Source organism: Perissodus microlepis, chromosome 20 (genome assembly GCF_051167445.1).
Source record: "Perissodus microlepis isolate ML-2025 ecotype Zambia chromosome 20, ASM5116744v1, whole genome shotgun sequence".
In the NCBI taxonomy this organism is placed as follows: domain Eukaryota; kingdom Metazoa; phylum Chordata; class Actinopteri; order Cichliformes; family Cichlidae; genus Perissodus; species Perissodus microlepis.
In genome coordinates this window covers 33,223,976-33,243,791 of record NC_140480.1, presented here as the reverse complement: position 1 = coordinate 33,243,791, position 19,816 = coordinate 33,223,976, and the positions used below count along the sequence as shown (strand labels likewise).

The 19,816-nt window shown below is 40.6% G+C and overlaps 1 protein-coding gene across 1 annotated transcript in view; it reads right to left on the bottom strand.

The window, feature by feature from the left end:
• kcnd1 (potassium voltage-gated channel, Shal-related subfamily, member 1) overlaps positions 1 to 19,816 on the bottom strand; it is a 77,034-nt gene that overhangs the window by 36,497 nt on the left and 20,721 nt on the right. Inside the window, exon 4 of the mRNA XM_084916786.1 lies at positions 17,249 to 17,961. Within this exon, the coding sequence (XP_084772912.1) occupies positions 17,249 to 17,961 (713 nt within the window). The remainder of the gene's footprint in view (positions 1 to 17,248; positions 17,962 to 19,816) is intronic.

The following is a 19,816-nucleotide window of genomic DNA, read 5'->3' as shown; positions in this document are numbered from 1 at the left end:
ACAAGGTGTAAGTGGGAGTAGACCCTTCACAGACACTGTTCCATTGGCCGTCTTTTAAATAATTTAAATCATCCCAACATCTTAAAGCGATTTTTAAAAGTCCACTAAAAAAAAACAGGAAAAGGAATCTCTTGACCGTTCATGACACCACCTCCTCTGCAACTTCTTCAAGATTTTCTCTAACCTCCATAATTCCTTGTGTAACAGGGATTATTGTAACTTCGTAAAGAACATGGAACTCCAATAGCAGCTATAACACCACAGACTTGGAACCCCCACAAAACAAACCTTCCCTGAGAATATCGAGAACTTTAGCAAGGACATTTGAAAAATGTGAAAAAAAAAAATGGAAAGTGGCCTAGAAGAATATTAATCACTTAAAAATCCAAAATCCTTTTAAGGAATCAATGACTGTAAGGATTACAGGAATATCAAGGCGTTAAGGTCTAGTGGATTCACACTAAGGATTTCTGGATTATCACCAGGAAAGTCTAGAACAAAACTAAAATATCTCATAAGAGGTTCCAGAAGCCTCAAACCCTTAAATTACATACAGGGGTTCCTCAAGACCCCCGTAAACAACCCTGGAACATCTTTAAAGTTGTGCATCAAGATCCACATAGCATCAAAGAAGTCTTTTAATTTATCAAGGACACCAAGAACCTTCTAAAATTGTTCTTGAACAACTTGAAGGATGGATAGAATTCCTAATCATTCACCAATATATCTTCAGCATTCTTTGGATTCACCTAAAAAAGCCAAACTAGATTTCTAGCACTAAACAAGAGTTTATAAAGTCAGCAGTGCAGAACACAGAATCAATATGATACTCCAGGTGATAAATGATTAAAGCAGGAAAAGATTATATTATTCCTGAACTGTGTCACGGCTTTACTTTGTCAAAGTCATTAGTCACTTTCTAATATCAGTGGCCATCCATAGTTCATATTACACTAAACGGCTTAAATATCATGCTTGCCTTCTCTTCCTGTGCTCTTCTTTATTTCTCTTCCAACACTTCCCACTGTAGCTTCAGTGTCTGTAAATCAGCTTAATGTGAAATCTGTGCTGAGGGAAACAAGCTTTGACCCTCAGACGACCGGCATAGCTGCGAGCTTTATTGGAGGCAGTGGGGGAGACGCAAGGATGATGGGAGGGCGGCAGAGGTCGACAGGTATATTCAGAGCTCAGATTTAATTTCCTCTGTTCTTCTGAACTGATTTTAAAGTTTTTACTGAGGACATATGAATATCAGTTTCTTTTAAAGCAGTCTAAGTTTTGGATAAGGTTGGTTGTTAGCAATGCTAAACCCTCTGAACAGGCACACGTTACCCTCTATAATAATGGACCAGCAGCAGCTGGGTGAAAGAAACAAAAAACAAAATACAGGATTTCACCTTGGAACTGGAGACTTTCCTGTTTTTAATAGCAAGTCAGTCCCTACTATAGCTCTGTGTATTTATAACCCTGTAAAATAGAAGCACTCACACACTCAGAGAACACTGCATTTACTCACATTCATTTCTCAGAGACATCCTAACATAATAAGGAAATTAAACCAAGTCTTGACTTCACGCTTTAATTGGGGGCCTAACAGCTAAAGTGGTCAAAGCACAAGAAGCAGTATTATTATATTGTAGCATTTTTAGGCTCTAGAATACATGTTTTTGGAAGTTTATTGTAGGGATGGCCCATCCCTACAATAAACTTCCAAAAAAAATACAATATACCAAACAAAAATACAATATACCAAACAATGACCTTGCCCAAAGTCTAACCAAGTACTTAAAAATGCAATTGAAAATGAAACTATAAAGTAAGTGTAAATATATTGTTAAAACATGTGATGCTAACACACTGTGAGTGAAAATAGAGCAGAAAATACTGGCAGCACCCAGTGGTTTCCCTCAACCTCATAGTAGATAAACCTATGATATCAATTCTCGAGTTATCGCATTCCCAAACTTGGGTGTCCACACCGCCCACCCCGCAGGGTCACCCTTTCATTTATGGCTCAGGGGTAAAGAAACTTGGCAGAATAATGGTACAACATGAGATGCAAATATTGATGCTATGAGTCGTGTAATTTAGGCAGAATTTGTGCTCTTTTTTTATCTGAAAAGAGAAAGAAAACTTAGAGTTAATTATCATCTACATTGGACAACAGAAACAAAAGTTTAAAAGACCCAAAAATTAGACCCCAACTTGAGTTGATAAAGACACTAGAGGGAAGTTAAGTCTCCGCCCACAGTGCAGCTGTGTAAAGGTATTCAGGTCCCCAAGGAACATGAGTAATACAGAAACAGTTCAGACGACACTGACTTAAAGTGCATTCATTACCTGGAGACTTACCCTGACCTTAAACCAAGTCTTCATACTAGTTTTACAAATTATAGTCCATTATGCTGATGGGTCCTCACAGTGTCTCAATATAAATAGATCTATGTCCCCATAACATTAGTAAAAAGAGCACACACTCGTGTGTGTGTGTGTGTGTGTGTGTGTGTGTGTGTGTGTGTGTGTGTGGGTGGGTGTGCAGTTGGGTGCATGCACATGTCTGACAAACCATCTGTCTCAGTTTCTGTCACATAAAATCATACTTTAATCAGATTATGAAATCTTCTGACCACAAAAACCACCTGAAAAATCATAGGCTAGTGTACGTAACCATGGTAACAGCCCCAATCCCATTTAGGCTCGGAAGCATGGAAGTAAGTGAGTGTGTGTGTGTGTGTGTGTGTGTGTGTGTGTGTGTGTGTGTGTGTGTGTGTGTGTGTGTCAGGGGATTTGTGATGAAATGAGGATTTCCTAATCACAAAGCAACAAGATAAATTACTTTCTTGCCATGTTGAAGGACACTGTGAACGGTGTTTGGGTGCGTGTGCACGTCTCTGGGGTAAAAGTAAAGAATCAAATCCTTAATTACATTTTGCAATAAATTCCTGGTAGTGCTTGTTGAAGGGAAGAGACCGAGTGTGTGCACATGCTTATGTATCTCTGTGAGGACCAATGAAGGTTATTGAACTTGTAAGGACATTTCAGTCGACACAGAGGGTTGAATGATTGTTCAGGTTTTATTTTAGTCTGAGGTCTAGGCTACAAGCTATATTTCATCATATTATATTGTACAACTGATTAACATAAAATGTAATTCTGGTAAATTAAATATTTCTATTATGATAGATTATAGATATCCATCTATTTTTTCTACCTCATTGGTTTGAGAGAATTTTGCTTTTAAGTGATATAATAGTTTAAAACTACACTATCTATATGTATGTGCAGCAGATTGTGGTTGTAGAATTTGGCCCATATGGTGAGTGTTTTCTGTGAATGTGAAGAAGGTGGAGGAAAATGTGTTCAGTGTTGCTACATGAATAAATATTAACATCATTACACACACTGCAGCTACAAAGGTCACTGATTTCACAATAAAAGATGATCCTGCCTGAAAATGTCTAACAGAATCAGGTGTTAAAAAAATTAATATCATAAGAAAACAGTTTGTACAGATAAGGAACCATTTTAAACATCATCTAATTTGCATGCACTGCATTTAGGTACTATGCTAATATTTGGGATATTACTGCATAGAGACTGTTGCAGAACTAACCCAGCGTTTAGTCCAGAACTGGTCTAAAACCAGCCTAAACTGCTTTAAAGTATCTACACTACTTCAAAATCAAGTTAGAAACCACTTCTGAAACTAGTCTAAATCAGTCTAATAATATTCAAAATTCATTCTATAACCAGATTGAAACCAGTCTAAAGTCTAAAGCCAACTTGAAAATCAAGCAAAACAAGTTAAAAAAAAAAAAAACCTCCATCCAGAGCAAAAACAGTTCAAAGTCTGAAACCAGTCTAAAACAAGCATCTCGCACTCAAAACCATGGAGTCATCTGGGATTACTTAATGAGAAAGAGACAGCCTAAATCCACTGAAGAAATGTACGTTGCTGCCAACTAGCTTAAAAAATGGTGTGCAGGTGTACTAAAGAGAACTGGTTCAGTTCTAAAGGAAACTGGTCACACCAAACTCTGATCTCATTTATTTTTCACTTTGTAAAAAGCAAACTGAGAAATGACTGAAATGTTTTTGCACTGGGGCCGTTTCATTTGCACATCACAGCTAACAAAGTCTCTGAATATTAGGCTGGAGATCCCTGCTGAAGTCATTCATGAGCACTTATTGCTTGTGCACCTCCACATTACAAAAATGTCTCTATTAGCATACTCTGATTTGTACCACCTGATAATTACCATGTTATATAATGACCTGTGGTAAATGTCATGCTGCTGCTGCACACTGTCTGAATGGAGCACCTTATACAAGTGTGACCTGTTACATAACACGCACAGAGGGGAGCTATGCGGACTCACTTTCTCATTGCACTGTGGGAGAATAAAAGTTGATTTAAGGTGTAATAATCAGTTGTATATAACTAATCAAGCTTATTATTATCATGACATCATAAAAATGAAAAACTGTTCACAGGAGAGATAAAAGAAAACATTATGACAGTCAAATCAGTTAATTTATTTAAATATTTAACAGCAAACTAGGAAACTGCACCATAAAAGTCACTGAGGAAAGCTGTATTAAAATGGCATTGAGGAAATTTATATGGTTAAAAACAATAAAAATGTAACTTTTGGAAAAGTGAACACAAAAACTGGACTAAAGTGTCGTTCATGAAAATGTAACTAGAGTAGGGAAACAGGATTGATGTGCTAATATATAGAAGACTTAGTAATAACTATTTTTGTCATGGAATTAATGCATTAACAAGAAAGCTGCTCTTTTTAAATGCAATTTACAATTTAAAATTTAGAAAACGTCCAAAATGAAAATACTGAGAGGTTTACCACTCATTAAAAGGAAAACTGTCAATCTAATCCGTATGAATTTGAAACCAAAGAAAAATGAACTCTTAATAAATTATTTAATGTATCCAGCACTCATCTGGACTTCTAGATCTGCTGCCCTTCACTTAAACTTCCTGCATAGATCTAGAACAGCATAGATCAGAGACTCATTACAGTTGCTGCCAGGAGTTGATCGATCGCAGGTTATTGATCGGTGTCACACTGTGGCCCTCAAAGCTCTCCGCCAAGGAGACAGCAGTTGATTTCTCCTCTGTTATGGATCTCTGGTGGAGTTCTTACTCCATCACAGCCCAGTAAGATAGGATAGATGTAAGGTCACATAGATCAGCAAATCCCCTATCAAGGTGATCACGTGATTCCCTCTATTTTTCTCTGTGTCTCTCTCACACAGGACAAAGCTAAATTAATCTTCTGTAAGATTAAAAAAAAAGAGGCAAATTTCATTTAACTGTGTTATTTGTTCAGGCGGTTTTCTTTCTACCTTTGCGGAGACCAACATTGGTGCAATACTGTCATGAACTCTTACCTAATAAAACCAATGTTTTATTCTTACATAATATATAAAGTCAAATCTTCAACCATCTCTTTAAAGGCAGGTGAAAGGAACATTGTGTGGTTCTCTGTACATTCTTCACTTTGCTAAGTATCTTTAGGCAAGTTCTCATCCAAAAATGTAAATGTCACAGTCATTGGTTAAATTAGGACTTTTGCCTCGAATCCTTTCCAGCATCTCAAACTCTTGCCAAAGGTTCAGATTCTAAAATCTCGCCTGAAGCATTACAGTATTCAAGAATCGCGCCTTATAACTTTTCAGAATCTTGTCTTGGATAACATTCAAGAATCCAGTCTATTTCTAAAATCCTACTGAAAATTTCCAACAGTTAAAATATGAGAATTGCACATCTGAGCAACTTTGGATCTCCAGGAATTGCAAAGTACTGGAGGTGAGAAATCAACCACATGTGCCAACAATATTTTCTGAACTAGTGGAATCGTTGGTTATTTCAGTCCATTTGTGGCTGCTTATTTTCACTTGGGTGTCACTTTAGCGACTTTAAATATTTAAAGGCACTCAAACACACGGTGCCATAAGTCTCAGAACAATCAGCCCATGCCCGTGGCCATTTTATATCGCAGCCTGTTAGCAGAAGGATTTTTTGGACTGATTATAATTTTTTCATTTTCTTCTACTTGGAGCTGTGTTTGTCTGAATCCTCTGCCTCCCCACCTCTTCCTCTCTATTAAAACATTAACAGTGTATGCCATGTGTTGAGATGGCCTATAATTCTGTTTTATAAGGCCAGTGCTGCTCTTGCTCTCAGGCTCATATACATCCTGTTCCTCAGAGGAAATGGCTGCTTCCTATCTCGTTCCTATAAATAATACCGATGGTAAAGTGCTCTGCAGCAGTACAAACTCTGTACGGCTGAAATATACAGAGGGGGTAATAAAGTTGCTCTTATACGCTTGTGTTTGTCTAATGTGTTTCAGGTTGGATTAACCTCCCGAGGGCCATAAATGTGTGTTTGACCCGTACTAACAACCAGTGTGTTTTCCCAGAAACTAACCAGAGCTTGACTGGTGAAAAATGAACTCGATTAAAATTCAAATGATTTTGCACAAACTCACCAAGCAAATAGCTGACTATCTTTTAGCAATATTTCTTTGTGCTTGAATAATATTTCTTTCATATGCAAAACTATGAAATTTATGATTAACTTAGAAAGATAGAAATGTTTAGAAAGAAAATGAAAACGAAGAAAAACTGTGGATGAGCTACTCCAACATCATCTACATATTAACGGATCCAACACTGAGTTGGGACTTTGAACCCCCTTTTAGTTTGTCTTTTAAAAAGTTTTTTGCTTCTGAAAAAAATCTCTTTAATATTTGAAACTGCACTGGAGAGTCCTCGATACAAATGCATCTCGTTTGTATTCTAGTCTAGTTTCCGTGTCATGGCCACTCTTTAATTTCCACCTGAACAGTAGAAGAAAATCTCAATGAGATAATTTCAGCTCATCAACAGGTGAATAGAGTGTTTCCCCAGTGAGGTAAACTATTAATTGTTCCATTTAAATGCTTTTTATCAGACCACCTGAAGGAAAGCGTGGATTATCTGAAGTCCAGACACAAACAGTGTGCACATTTTCCTGGCAACAGCTCTCTGAATGAGCTCCAGCAGATTATGTTTCCCCTCACATATATTGCTTCTGGACGGGCTGCAATGGGTTTATGATTTCACTTCCAGTTTATTTGCGCAGTGATAAAACACAGGAGCAAAGCAATAAAAGCAGCACGATGAAAAACAGTGATAACAAACTGAACAAAGAGAAACAAATGAGTAGATTGGACCACAGACAAGAAACAAGCTGGAGAGAGAAAGGAGGAAGAGAAGCAATGAGAGATAAAAAGAAGAGTGATATGCCGGGGGATGTAAAGAAAAGAAGAAGATGAAAGAGCGGAGGACTGTACGTAGAGAAGAAGGTTTAAAATCCCAGCTGAAAATCAAAATTCAAGCTGCATTTGAAAGTCTCTGAAAGTCTATCATCGTACAAAAAGCCTTCATTTAAAAATCAGACAACAGCAAAAATATGAGAAATAACATTCATGTCCCTGGTGATCATTTTCCCATCATTCATCTGTTTTTAGTTAGATTTACTTCAAGCATCTATACTGAACGGGTGAAATGTATGTTTCCTGCTTATATGACTGCTTAAACTGCTTCCTACTTAAAAGCATATGAAACATGACGACACGCAGCACCAGACTGAGAGACGGCTTCTTCCTCAGAGCTGTGAAATCCATTTCAATGCTGTGACCTTTTGCACATATTTATTCTGCACACCTGCACGAATGGATAGGGTGGATTCAATTTTTTCATAGTGCTGCTTTTTATAGTGTCTTTCTTCTGTGGGTGTACATAGATATAAAAAGTGTAGTTCTGTGTGTATATATGCATGTATAGTATATACATCAGTATGTAAAAAGAGTGAGCTAAGTGCTTCTTCTCTGTGCCGAGAGCTATCAAACAAAATTTCATTGTTTGAAACACATAAGAAAGGATTCTTATTCTTATTCTTTCGAGCAACTCAAGAAACACTGTACGTAACTGTATATAAAAGATGGCCATTGACATCCTGGAATCACCCACTGCTGTGAAGCCTCGAGCCGTCACCATCTTTTTCTTTTGAAAGCGAGGAGTAAAGCGTGTTTGTCACATGTCTCTATTCCACTAGTACCTACTCGACTTGATTGTACTTGATTTCAGTTGTTTTCCATTACAACTGAGTACCAGTTCAATGTTCTTGGGGTCATTATTCCAACGTGGTCTTGAGTCCCATAATGTCATTTGTATGCAGCACAAACAACACAACAATGGAGTTCCCTGGAAAACCCTAAAAACGAGTGGAAAAGGCCAATAGCAGTGAGTTGTGAGTCACACAGCAGGCCAGCCCTAATATCTCGCTTTATCCTTCTTTTTGACTCCAGTGAGTACCATAATATTTCAGATTAAAATCATGCTATAGTCAGTAGATTTAAAGCTGCTGAATGAGTCCATAGACTCATTAGAAAAGCATTTACTAAGGCAGGATTTCTCTCATTGGAGTTCTTCTTGCAACCACAGCAGTCGCCCCCTGCTGGTCTTTGGAAAGAATGCAGCTTTAAGGCGCTTCTGCATTGGCTTCAGTGCTTGAACACAAACTAGCAGTCAACATATTTACCACTCTGATGAAAACGTGTCCATACTGTTCAGCATTACTGGGACCTTCATAAAAGCACAGATACTAACTCTGGGTCACTCTGCTCCAAAGCTCCGGGGAAATGAAATGATGTCCATCATTTCCAATATCACATTTCATTTTTATTTTGACAGCTTTATTAATTTTTTTCTACTTAATTTATGAACATCAAACATCAGAGGAGATTATTAAAGAAGAGATTTGAAGAGGCTGGTGACTGCTGACCTGATTTCCACAGGTCAATATTTGGGCCATTGAGGCAATTCATCCATCACAGTGCAGTTTTATTTATTCTGTTAGCACACATGTTTTCTGGTGTGAAGCCAAAGGGAAGGAAAACAGTAACGAAGCGAAGGAAAGAAAGGGATACTCGCTACAAGGGTGTAGAAAGACAGAAGGAGGAGAAGAAATGAAGGAAAAAGGGAGGAGGTAAAAGCCCTGGTTATGTTTTGCTGCCTGCAGAATCCATTTAGAGGTCAGCCTCTCCCTGCTGATAAGTAATGGACCTGGAGACGGGAGGAGAGGAGAGGAGACCTTTGACACACCTTTATTATATCAATGCCTCAACTCACAACCATAACCGAAAATGAATGCCAAATCAACATATGAACGACCCTCCCCTCCCACCATCAACCCCACCCAAATAGTATAAACACAAAAAAAGAAAAACAAAACCAGAAGACACTCCATTCGGCTTTCTTCAAAAATTCAAAACTAAATTATCATCAGTGATAATACACAAAACTCCATTAATGCCCAAAATAGAGACAAACTCTTCAATGTTGGACACCATCTTGTAATAAACAAACTTTCAAACGTGCACCCACTAACCCTTTAAACATAATTCCTAAATTAACAGATCCTGTTCCCTTCATTTTGTTCCTCCTTGTGAGCAATATACTCATCTTAGCCTGACCTATTAAAAAATTAATCAAGCAAACCTCCCTACGCTGCGCTGCAGAGTACCTCGGACCCAGGATAAAGAGACCCTCCTCCAAAACACTCCCAAGGCCAGCAAGCCACTGAAAAAAGGCCAGCTAGCCTGGGACAGCCAAGCCACAGGTGCTGCAGTGTTTCCTCAGTCAGACAGAAAGGACAGTGGTTCCCTGTTCGTGGATCCATATGTTCCACGTGTCTGTTCGTAGCCATGGCCCCATGCACTATTGTCCACTGGAGATCCGCACTGTGTTTCTCTATGGGAGGTTTGTACAGGGACCTCCAGCTGCCCCTTGGAGATGACCCCGGACCCAACACACCTGACCACTTCGACTCCAGAACACCAGCCAACAATCCCCTGTTCAGCATCTTTACAGCCACCTCATATATAGCCTTCTTCGAAATCGTTGACAGGTCACCCAGAACAGGTATTCGAAAGGAAAGAAGAGAGCCTCCCTCCTCATCCTGCTCCCCAACTGCGGCACAAACAGACAACGAAGGAAAGTCAGCTGAACTTGGTTGACCACCCGCAGAGCGAGTCCCCAGCGCAGCCCTTACGAGTCCAGGAAGACCACCCATGACTTCTTCCACTAACTTCTCCAGAAAGCGCAGAGATCTGATTCCAGTCTCCTGAGCCAGCTTGGCAGCCGTTTTCCACTGCCCCGCCGTCCTCAGGCCCGCCAGCTTGGTAAGACCAGCATTTACAAGGAACCTCTGCACACTAGCAGTGCTGAGCATCCTACTTGGCACCAAGGGATTGTAAAAAAGAGGCTCCTCAACAAAATCACCATAAAATTGAGAACAGTCTCTCTGCACTTTAAAAACAGTCTTCCAAGCAGTCAAAACAGACTGGTAAAAAACAGAGGTCTGTGAAAGGTCCATGCCAGTTAAGTCTATAGGAAACAGGTGCTTGTCATATGTCAGGTCCTTTATTCTGTGAAGCAGCGTAGATGCAGTCTTGAACCAGGGTGGTTGTTGTCTTTGATAAAGATAACGCTGTGCTGTCTGAAGACGAAACGCTGTGATACGGCTGCGAAGGTCAATCAAACTCTGACCCCCCTCTGACACAGGTAGAGACAGCACAGCAGACCTGATCCATTGAAACCCTCCCCAAAAGAAATTAACCAGTCTTTTTTGTATCTCCTTGATAAGAGAGGTTGGAGGTTCAACAACAGTAGTACGGTGCCAGAGTACAGAAGCGGCCAGGTTGTTAACAACCAGAGTCCTTCCCCTGTAGGACAACTGTGGCAGGACCCAAGTCCATCGAGACAACCGGGCAGCAATTCTTTCAACAACACCCTCCCAGTTCTTCCCCTGAAAGGCATCAGTTCCCCAAAACACTCCCAAACACTTCAGTCCCTCCCTGTTCCACTGTAAGTCTGCCGGTAACACTGGCTCCTCCTCATCAACCCACCCTACCAAAATGAAACCTTCACACTTTGACCAGTTAACCTTCACGGAGGATGCTCGCTCATATAAGTCCAGTGTCTGTCTGAGTGTTTTAATATCACTTTGACTGGTTATAAAAACCGTAACATCATCAGCATAAGCTGACAATTTTACTGGATTTCCTGCTTCTTCAAATGTAAAACCTGAGAGTCCCTGTCTAAGATGGTGAAAAAGGGGTTCAATGGCCAGCGTATACAAGATACCAGAAAGAGGGCATCCCTGCCTGATGCCCCTCTGAGCTGGAACAGGCCGACTTAACCCTCCCCCCACCTTTAACATGACAGCAGCGTTTGAATACAACAATTTGAGCCAAGAAATGAAAATGTTCACAAACCCAAAAGCTTTAAACAGTTTTAAACAAAAGTGGTGATCAACTCTATCAAAAGCTTTTTCTTGATCCAGAGATAAAAACCCCACATCCAAGTCCTTGAGCTTGGCCAGATCAATAATGTCTCGAATTAAAAACAAGTTGTCCATAATAGTTCTTTCAGGGACACAGTATGCTTGATCCACATCAACAATCATGTCAATACAGGTCTTCAACCTGTTAGAAAGACATTTTGCAAGAATCTTGTAGTCCGTACAAAGCAAAGAGACAGGCCTCCAATTTTTGAGCAAGCCCAGGTCCCCTTTCTTTGGCAGTAAAGTCAAAACTGCCCTCGTGTAACTCGTTGGCAAGATCCCAGTGGTCATACAGAATGTGAAAACCTCATGAATGTCCTCTCCTAGCAGCGACCAGAATTCCTGGTAAAATTCCGCAGGAAGACCATCAACTCCTGATGACCGACCACCGTTGAGTTGTTGAACCGCTGAAGACATCTCCTCAAAGGAAATAGCAGACTCCGACACAGCCGATTCAGCCTCATCCAGCCGTGGCAGCCCCACCAGCATCTTCGTCACACATTCAGGGTCACACGTGTCAGCACTAAAGAGGCTGGCATAAAAGTCAATGGCAAGCTTCCTCATTTCTACTGAGTCAGATGTCACCTTCCCATTTGGAAGCCTTAAGTGCAACATTTGGTGTGACTCTCGAACCCTTTTCTCCAGCTTAAAAAAGAACCTTGTTGGGGCATCTATTTCTTTAATAGTAGAAATCCGAGTCCTAATAAGAGCACCCTTTGCCCTTTCGTGAAGAAACTTGCCCAAAGCCTTCCTCCTACTGTCCCAGGTATTATTTGTATTATCTGTCCCACTTATAATCTCAGTCTCTAGCCTCTTGAGCTCTCGTTCTAAGTCCTCAAAGCAGTCTTTAATAGTGGCCGTTGCATGTGATGTGTACTGGTGACAAAAAAGCTTAATCTGTGTTTTCCCCATCTCCTACCATTGAGCCAAATTGCAAAAGTCAGTTTTCCTTTGTTTCCAGTGGCACCAGAAGTCAGAAAAAGCTCGACAGAACTCTTTGTCATGAATCAGCTGCACGTTAAAGTGCCAGTGCGAACAGATGTTAGAATGCATCAATAAAGAAATATCTGCAGTCACTAAATGATGATCAGAAAAACCAACAGGTGAAATCTCTGCTTTAACTAGTCTATTATTATACATCTGGTTGACATATAATCTATCAAGCCTAGCTGCCTTCACACTGCTCTCAGAAACTTTAACATATGTGTACTGTCTGGTTGTGGGATGGAGCTTCCTCCACACATCAGTCAAATCATTCTGAAGAACGATTGTAGACAAAAGTGAGCCCGAAGGTGGGTGAGGCTCTCCTGTGTTTCTGTCAACTGAAGGGTGGGTTGTGCAATTCCAGTCCCCTCCCACCACTATTATTGAACCACTATTTAATTTTGATAACTCATCATTAATTTTACGAAATAATCGCACACGACCCACAGCTGAGTTATGGGCGCATACATTCATAAAAGCAAAAGATATTCCCTTGATGGTTGCTTTTACTACCTGTGCCCTTCCCTGCTCTATCTCACAGACAGAAACATGTGACAGTTGAAGGTGCCTAGAAAATAAAATTGCTACACCCGCACTGAGGTTAGTACCATGACTTAAAAAAGCCTGCCCACTCCAACTCATTCCCCATTCTGTCTCATTATCCATAGTGCTATGTGTTTCCTGCAAAAGGAACACATCAATGTTTTTGTTCTTGCTAAGCTCCACTAAGACTGCACGCCTTTCCCTATCCCTACCCCCATTAATGTTAAGTGTACCTACTCTCAAATTTGCCATATAAGACAGAGAGAAGAGGGGGAGAAAAAGAGAAAAGACAGTGAGACGCTTCCAGAAAGACACCCTTAGTGCTCCGAACATTTTACTATGCGTTTAAAGGAGCTTTTCCTCGTTTTTCCCTCCTCAACTTAGTCAGGATCTTTTTAAGACGGAATCTTTTCTGTTTGCTCAATTGTTCATAACAAACAACTGTTCTTATTTTCAGAACAGATTTTATAAAAAGATCAACATCTGGAAAAAACTCAGTGACTTCCACAGACTGCATACCAAATGTCTCATCCAAAAAGCGGTTTATATCTTCTAAGGAATACGACTGCTGATGGTCTTCTTGTGAAACAACATCAGAGCATTGTGACAGGGAATCATCTTCCAACAAGTCGTCTTCCTCATTTTCCGTGCTCAAAGAACCTGAAACTACATTCACAATACCCCCCTCCCTTGCCGTTACTTTGGTCTGTCCACTGTCCTGATTTTCCTCCACACGTTCCCTGTCCTGTATGTCATCACATCCATCCTCCACCTCATTAGTCCCGTGTACTATCCCCTGTTCTTCTAGCCCAGCCTGTGGAGCACTGGCTGCGACCTCCATTCTGTCAGCCTGCGCCGCTAGCGGCTCGCCGATGACAGTGCTGCTCGTAGACGGCTGCTCGTCCGCACCGCTACGAGCCACCGGTTCTCCTGTACCGGTGTTGTGCCAAAATGTGATTGCCTGCCAAAAACTGATTTCCAATGTTTCCGTGTATTTTTTATGTGTAATATCTTTATGTATGTTGGTAAATAGACTTCGGTGAACAGCGTTTACAAAGGGGTTATATATAGAATTAAGAAATTATCTGTTTTTTCAAGTATCTTTACAACTGTGTTATTGTACTTACATTATAACCAATCCGGTCCTTTATCCCCACTTAAAATATTTTTACAGAACTATTGTAATATTTGCTGCCATTTCTGCTGTCCTCTTGGCCAACTTACTCTTACAAAACACATTTTTAATATTAATGAGATTTTTTTTTAACTGCATAAATAAAGGTTATATAAAAGTTACTGCCAAAAACTGATTGCGGCTTCTACCTTGTTACACAAATGTTGTTTGTGGCTCAATATTACTTTATGTCATCCATGAGGGATGCATTTGACATATGTTTCACATATTATAGCCCAACAAGTTACTTATAGCAGTTTAAATACGAGTAATCCATTTTTGGCAAATGCCGGAAATCAGTTTTTGGCAGACAATCGCTTTTTGGCACAACACCGGCATCTACAGCGCGCTCCTGCTCACTCGCCCCACTAGCATGAGCCTCTTGTTCACGGCGCACCTCCTGCTCTTTGTGAGGGCAGGATGAGCGTTTATGGCCAACATCACCACACTCAAAGCACTTCATGCTACCTGCACTGGCGTAAACAGTATATAAGCCGTTTTCATATCTTACTTTAATCGACACTTCCAGTGTCTGCGAAGGATCGTTCAGATACATGAAGGCCTGCCTTCTTAGTGACTGAACGTGCTGCAGTCCGGCGTCTTTGCAGCCAAGACGAACAACCCTGAACCCACTAGCAAACTTTCCAAAGCGGGTCAGTTCCTTTTCAAGTAGCTCATTCGGGATGAACGCCACCTTGAAACGAAACCGAAAAAAATATTGAAACCGAAAAAAAAATATTGTAACTGAAAGAAATGTACTGAAAAATCTTGTATTGAAACTGAAAAAAAAAAATTGTAAGCAAAAACAAAAAAATTACAGTTTCAACTAAGTGTTTTTCACTATCAATTTTTTTTTCGGTTTCAATACAAGATTTTTCAGTACATTTATTTCAGTTACAATATTTTTTTTTCGGTTTCAATATTTTTTTCGGTTTCGTTTCAAGGTGGCATCGTTCTGATTCCATATGACTCAAGGTAAAACTGGCCAACTAACTAAAATTCTTCACTTCACACAACACAATGAAATAAACTTGCCTTACCTTTTAACCACCCATAAGCCCAAAGTTTTCCGGAAGAAAACAGTCCAAATGTCCCAAACTCACTCAGCAGCTCCACGCACTCACCAAACACCTTCACACACCCATTCACTCACACTCCCAGCATGCAGTGCAGGAAGGAGAGGAGAGGTGCATGTGTTTTGTTAGACTTGGGTTTTTTCCAAAATTGTTCTCCTCTCTCTTGCTTTGGGGATTATGACAACGTTTTATATTTAAAACTTTTAACATTACTTTTGAAAACATTGTTACCAGTTGGTTTCTGGACTCCACATATTGATGTTTGTTTTGAAGCCAGAAGTGACTATATTTAAGTGACATGGTGGAGTACTAAGTAATCAGTTAACAAGCTTGGTTAAGAGTTATAACCATAAACTAGACAGCACTTCTTCAGCACCACACATTAAGCCTTGTAATTTGTCAAATAATTCCATTAAAATGTATTTGTGAATTGTATCTGTTAGCAGATGGAGGCTGGGGTGGATGGTGGCCACACAGTCCTCCACACAGAGGATCACTAAGAATAGACTGATGATGATCACTTTGCGCATCACCAGTCAGCTAATATGGACACCACATGACCTGCACATGCTCCTGTTTTCCTATAGCTGCTTGCAAACCTCATTATGTACAAGATGTCCTTTTGGGTTATAGCCAGTCATAACTCAGAGGGGTCTGTCTCTCTTAAGATGTGTTTGTTTTACGTGTAGGGGTTAATGTTTCAGCCCACAGAACATTTTAATTTGAGTTAATTATTTTAATGTTGAGTGAGCGCTAAGTGCTGCTGTTTATTTCTAATGTGATGGCTTCACATCAGAGCTATGAAACTTTAAACTGAATGCGTTTAAGCATTAAAGCCTTCTGTCCTATAAAGGAGATGTGAAACTGCATTAGTTTGTTGTACAATCAAAGTGATGCTAATTTTAATGGAATAGGTTTTTCCCCCCCTAATTGGTGCTGTGTTAGGCCCACAGTATTATTGGTCACTTTGCACACCAATGGTGACGTCGACACAGTTCCATAGCAATTATACCAGTGCTTAGGGCATGAGTACCTTCTGCAGTACGCTTGTGAACGATGGGTGTGCCACCCAGGCAAACCAGCTACATCAGCGCTGGTATGAGAGGAGAATAAGTCAAACCTGGAAGCAAAAGAGTTTTGTTTCTAGAGAAAATGTAATCTTTTCAAACTGCTCCCTCTGTACAATCTGGTGGCAGCACAACACGTGAGATTACAAAATTCCCAAAACATCATTTACGTGACTTTAAGCTTTATAAAACTCTCTAACCCATTAATCTTGTTTTGTAGTGGATGCGATGCAAAGTGCAGGATTTTAATAGCCAGCATTGTGCTGGAAAAAAAAACCCCATAAAAACCTTTTATTTTCTTTCACCCAAATAAGTCAGTGTTTCAACTCTTTACATTTTAACACTGCTGGTTGTTTACTACAATACTGAGCAGTTTGAGTCATTCGCGGCAATTCACACTTTCCCATTCACACCTTTTGAACTCTCTTTCTCTCCATTCACAGACAGGTAGGTGTAAAGAGTCGTATAGAGAAGACGCGCTGAATGTGTGTTGTTAAAAAGCAGTATGGTCGGCTCGCTCTGAGCTTATGGCAGATTCCTGACTCACGCTCTATTTCTGATGTTTCCAAAGGCTCTTTGAAGAGCAGATAATAGATCAGGGCTGGAGAGCTGCAGGGTGAAGACACACACACAGAAACACACACATTCAAACTCCATCCACATGGCAGCGGTGATGAGTGTAGGCGGCAGCAGGGTGAAGATACACCACCGTACTCGACAAGCAACGAGTGGGAAGCAAACACACAGACACACACACGCAACGCACACACTTCATCTCTTTTCATGGTGGAAACAGACAGTAAAGCTGTCTTCCATAACTAATAATGAGGACGTATCCATGTCCCGACACGAGAGTGTTTACGGAAACTGAGCATGCCAAGGTTGCCATGGGGACGATCTTAACAGGTATACAGTCATCAGTAGCAGGATTAAAATCTGTTACACGTCAGGCCAGCAAACACACAACACTGAACTGATGTTTACCCACCCCAGGGTCGTCATGGTGACGATGGTGTACCAGAAGGAGGCCGGGATGGAAGTGAAGGTGGAGCCTTTGGTGCCTTTCTCGGCGTAGAACATGACGGTGGCGAAGATGATGATGGCCATGGTGAGGGAGAAGAGCAGGAAGCCGAGCTCGGAGGCGCAGCTCTTGAGCGTGTAGCCCAAAATCCTCAAACCCTGTGAGTGACGTGAGAACTTGAAGATTCGGAAGACGCGGAAAACCCGGAGGGTGACGAAGGCGCCGCTCACGTCCTCGTTCTCGGGCATCACCAGGCCAATGTAGTATGGCATTATAGCCACTACGTCAATCACAGACATCACAGAGCGCATGAACTTGCAGCGACTGGGCGCGGCGAACAGGCGCATCAAGTACTCGAAGGTGAAGATGAGCACGCAGGCCGTGTCCATGCAGAAGAAGGCCAGCTGATATTTCTCCCCACAGGGAAGGTCCTTAACTCTGCCCTCTGGAGGCCGGCAGGGCACCGTCTCCACCACGTTGGCGATTACTGACACAGCAATGAAGAAGCCGGTGACATAGTAGAAGACAAGCGCCATGGTGGAGGTGTGGGGGTTCTCAAAGGCTCGCCACAAACGCTCCCTGGGGGTGCTGTCAGGAGGAAGTGGGGCGTCCATCGACTCGTTGGCCTCTGTGTCCTCTGCCAGACGCTCCTGGTTCTCTTTTTTCCTGTCTCTGTATTCCTTCACAGGAAAGGGGAATGGAAAAGAAAAACTTTAGTGTCGCTTACATTAAGTGCCTGATGTGGCTGAGCAAAAAACAAAGGGATTCTGTAACAACTGTATGTAGTTTGTGATGAGATCAGGTTTCTTCTCATGTAGAAAGAATTTTTCAGAAGACAGATAAAAATACAAACTCTAGGTCCATTTACTATGAAAGGAGAACAGGTGAACACACATTACAGGCACAACAACCATCCATTTCTGATAGTCTGTGCTCACACAGAGTTCCACAAATCCCCTCGTACACCTACGCTGTAGGTGTACGACTTTAAACTGCCTACAAGCAGCTGGGCTGCCCTCACAGCCTATCCTTGAGCCAAAACATCAACAGACAGAAGTCATACAAAATCCTTTCAGATACTTATTTGTGCTTTTCTAATGCTGATACATGAGAGCCTTGCTCAGGTTTCTGGAGTTGACCAATCAGAGTAAACCATGAATTTTGTGATGAGGTGAAGCTCCAGTTCAGTAATATTTTACTTATATCGTTTAAAGAACCTCCGAATACTAACGTTTGGAAGGCAAAGAAGAAGAAATACTTTAAAGTAATTAACTAATGTTTTTAACTAATAGGTACCTGTTTCTGTTGTCACTTTCATGGTCATTGCAGTTATTGCTATGATATTAGTGACAAGAAAGTATTGTTTTGGTTAGTTATGTGGCATACTTCTAATCAAAGAAGCATCAGAGTAGAGCTCCTTTGGTGAAATAGCCCATCATTGGCTCAATAATTAAATCACAACAATGCTTTCCAATATTTACGATGTTTTTATCTTAGTTTTAGAGTTTGTAATAACTTTCAAATCAATTAAATTTTATTGCTGCAGCACCAAATTACAACAACGGTCGCCTCAAGGTGCTTTATGTTGTAAGGTAGACCCTACAATAATACATACAGAGAAAAACCCAACAATCATATGACCCCCTATGAGCAAGCCCTTTGGTGACAGTGGGAAGGAAAAACTCCCTTTTAACAGGAAGAAACCTCCGGCAGAACCAGACTCAGGGAGGGGCGGGGCCATCTGCCACGGCCGGTTGGGGTAAGGGGAGTGCATTGTGCATTAACAAAACTTTGGCTCTGTCCTGTTGCTGTTTACTCAGTCCTCACTCTGAGCCCCACACAGACCCGCTCTGCAATAATACTGATATGTTACTGAAACAGAGCAGAAGTAAACTGAACTCAACAGAGAGTCAGAGTGGGGAAGGAGGAGAATACTATTGCTAGACGCATACGAGGATGCACGTTTTCTTTTTTAAAGGGAGCAGAGTAGGTTCCAGTGTTTCAGGCTTTTTGTAACATTTCTACACAGAGATCAGAACAGAGATAAGCCATCACTCCCAGCCTTCTCTCAGCAGTGCGCACACACAGAGCAGCATCAATGTTTCTTGCTTTGCTTCCCTCCAAAGTGCTATTTCATAACATGTCTGTCAAAAGGCAACTCATCGTGGGACTAATTAGATTGATGTTACAAAATATCGACATTATAATTAGTCAAATTAATATCTACGATGCAGTCTCATAGTTCAGGTACAAATGTAACAATAGACGGTTTAACATGCCAGAATTAAAACCGTTAAAGTAGTCCCGTTACTTTACTGATTACTATAATTAGTTACTTTATTACTCAGTTACTTTTAACAAAAATGATACACAACCTGAATACATAATAAAGCAATAGACCTTTCAGCCCAATTCTATTTTTTCTGCATAATCCATCATATAAAATTGAATCAAATGAAAAGTCTCTTTTTAAAACTTTTTACTTTTAATCTTTTAACTTTATGCATCAAGAAAAAATTTAATTATATGCAACAG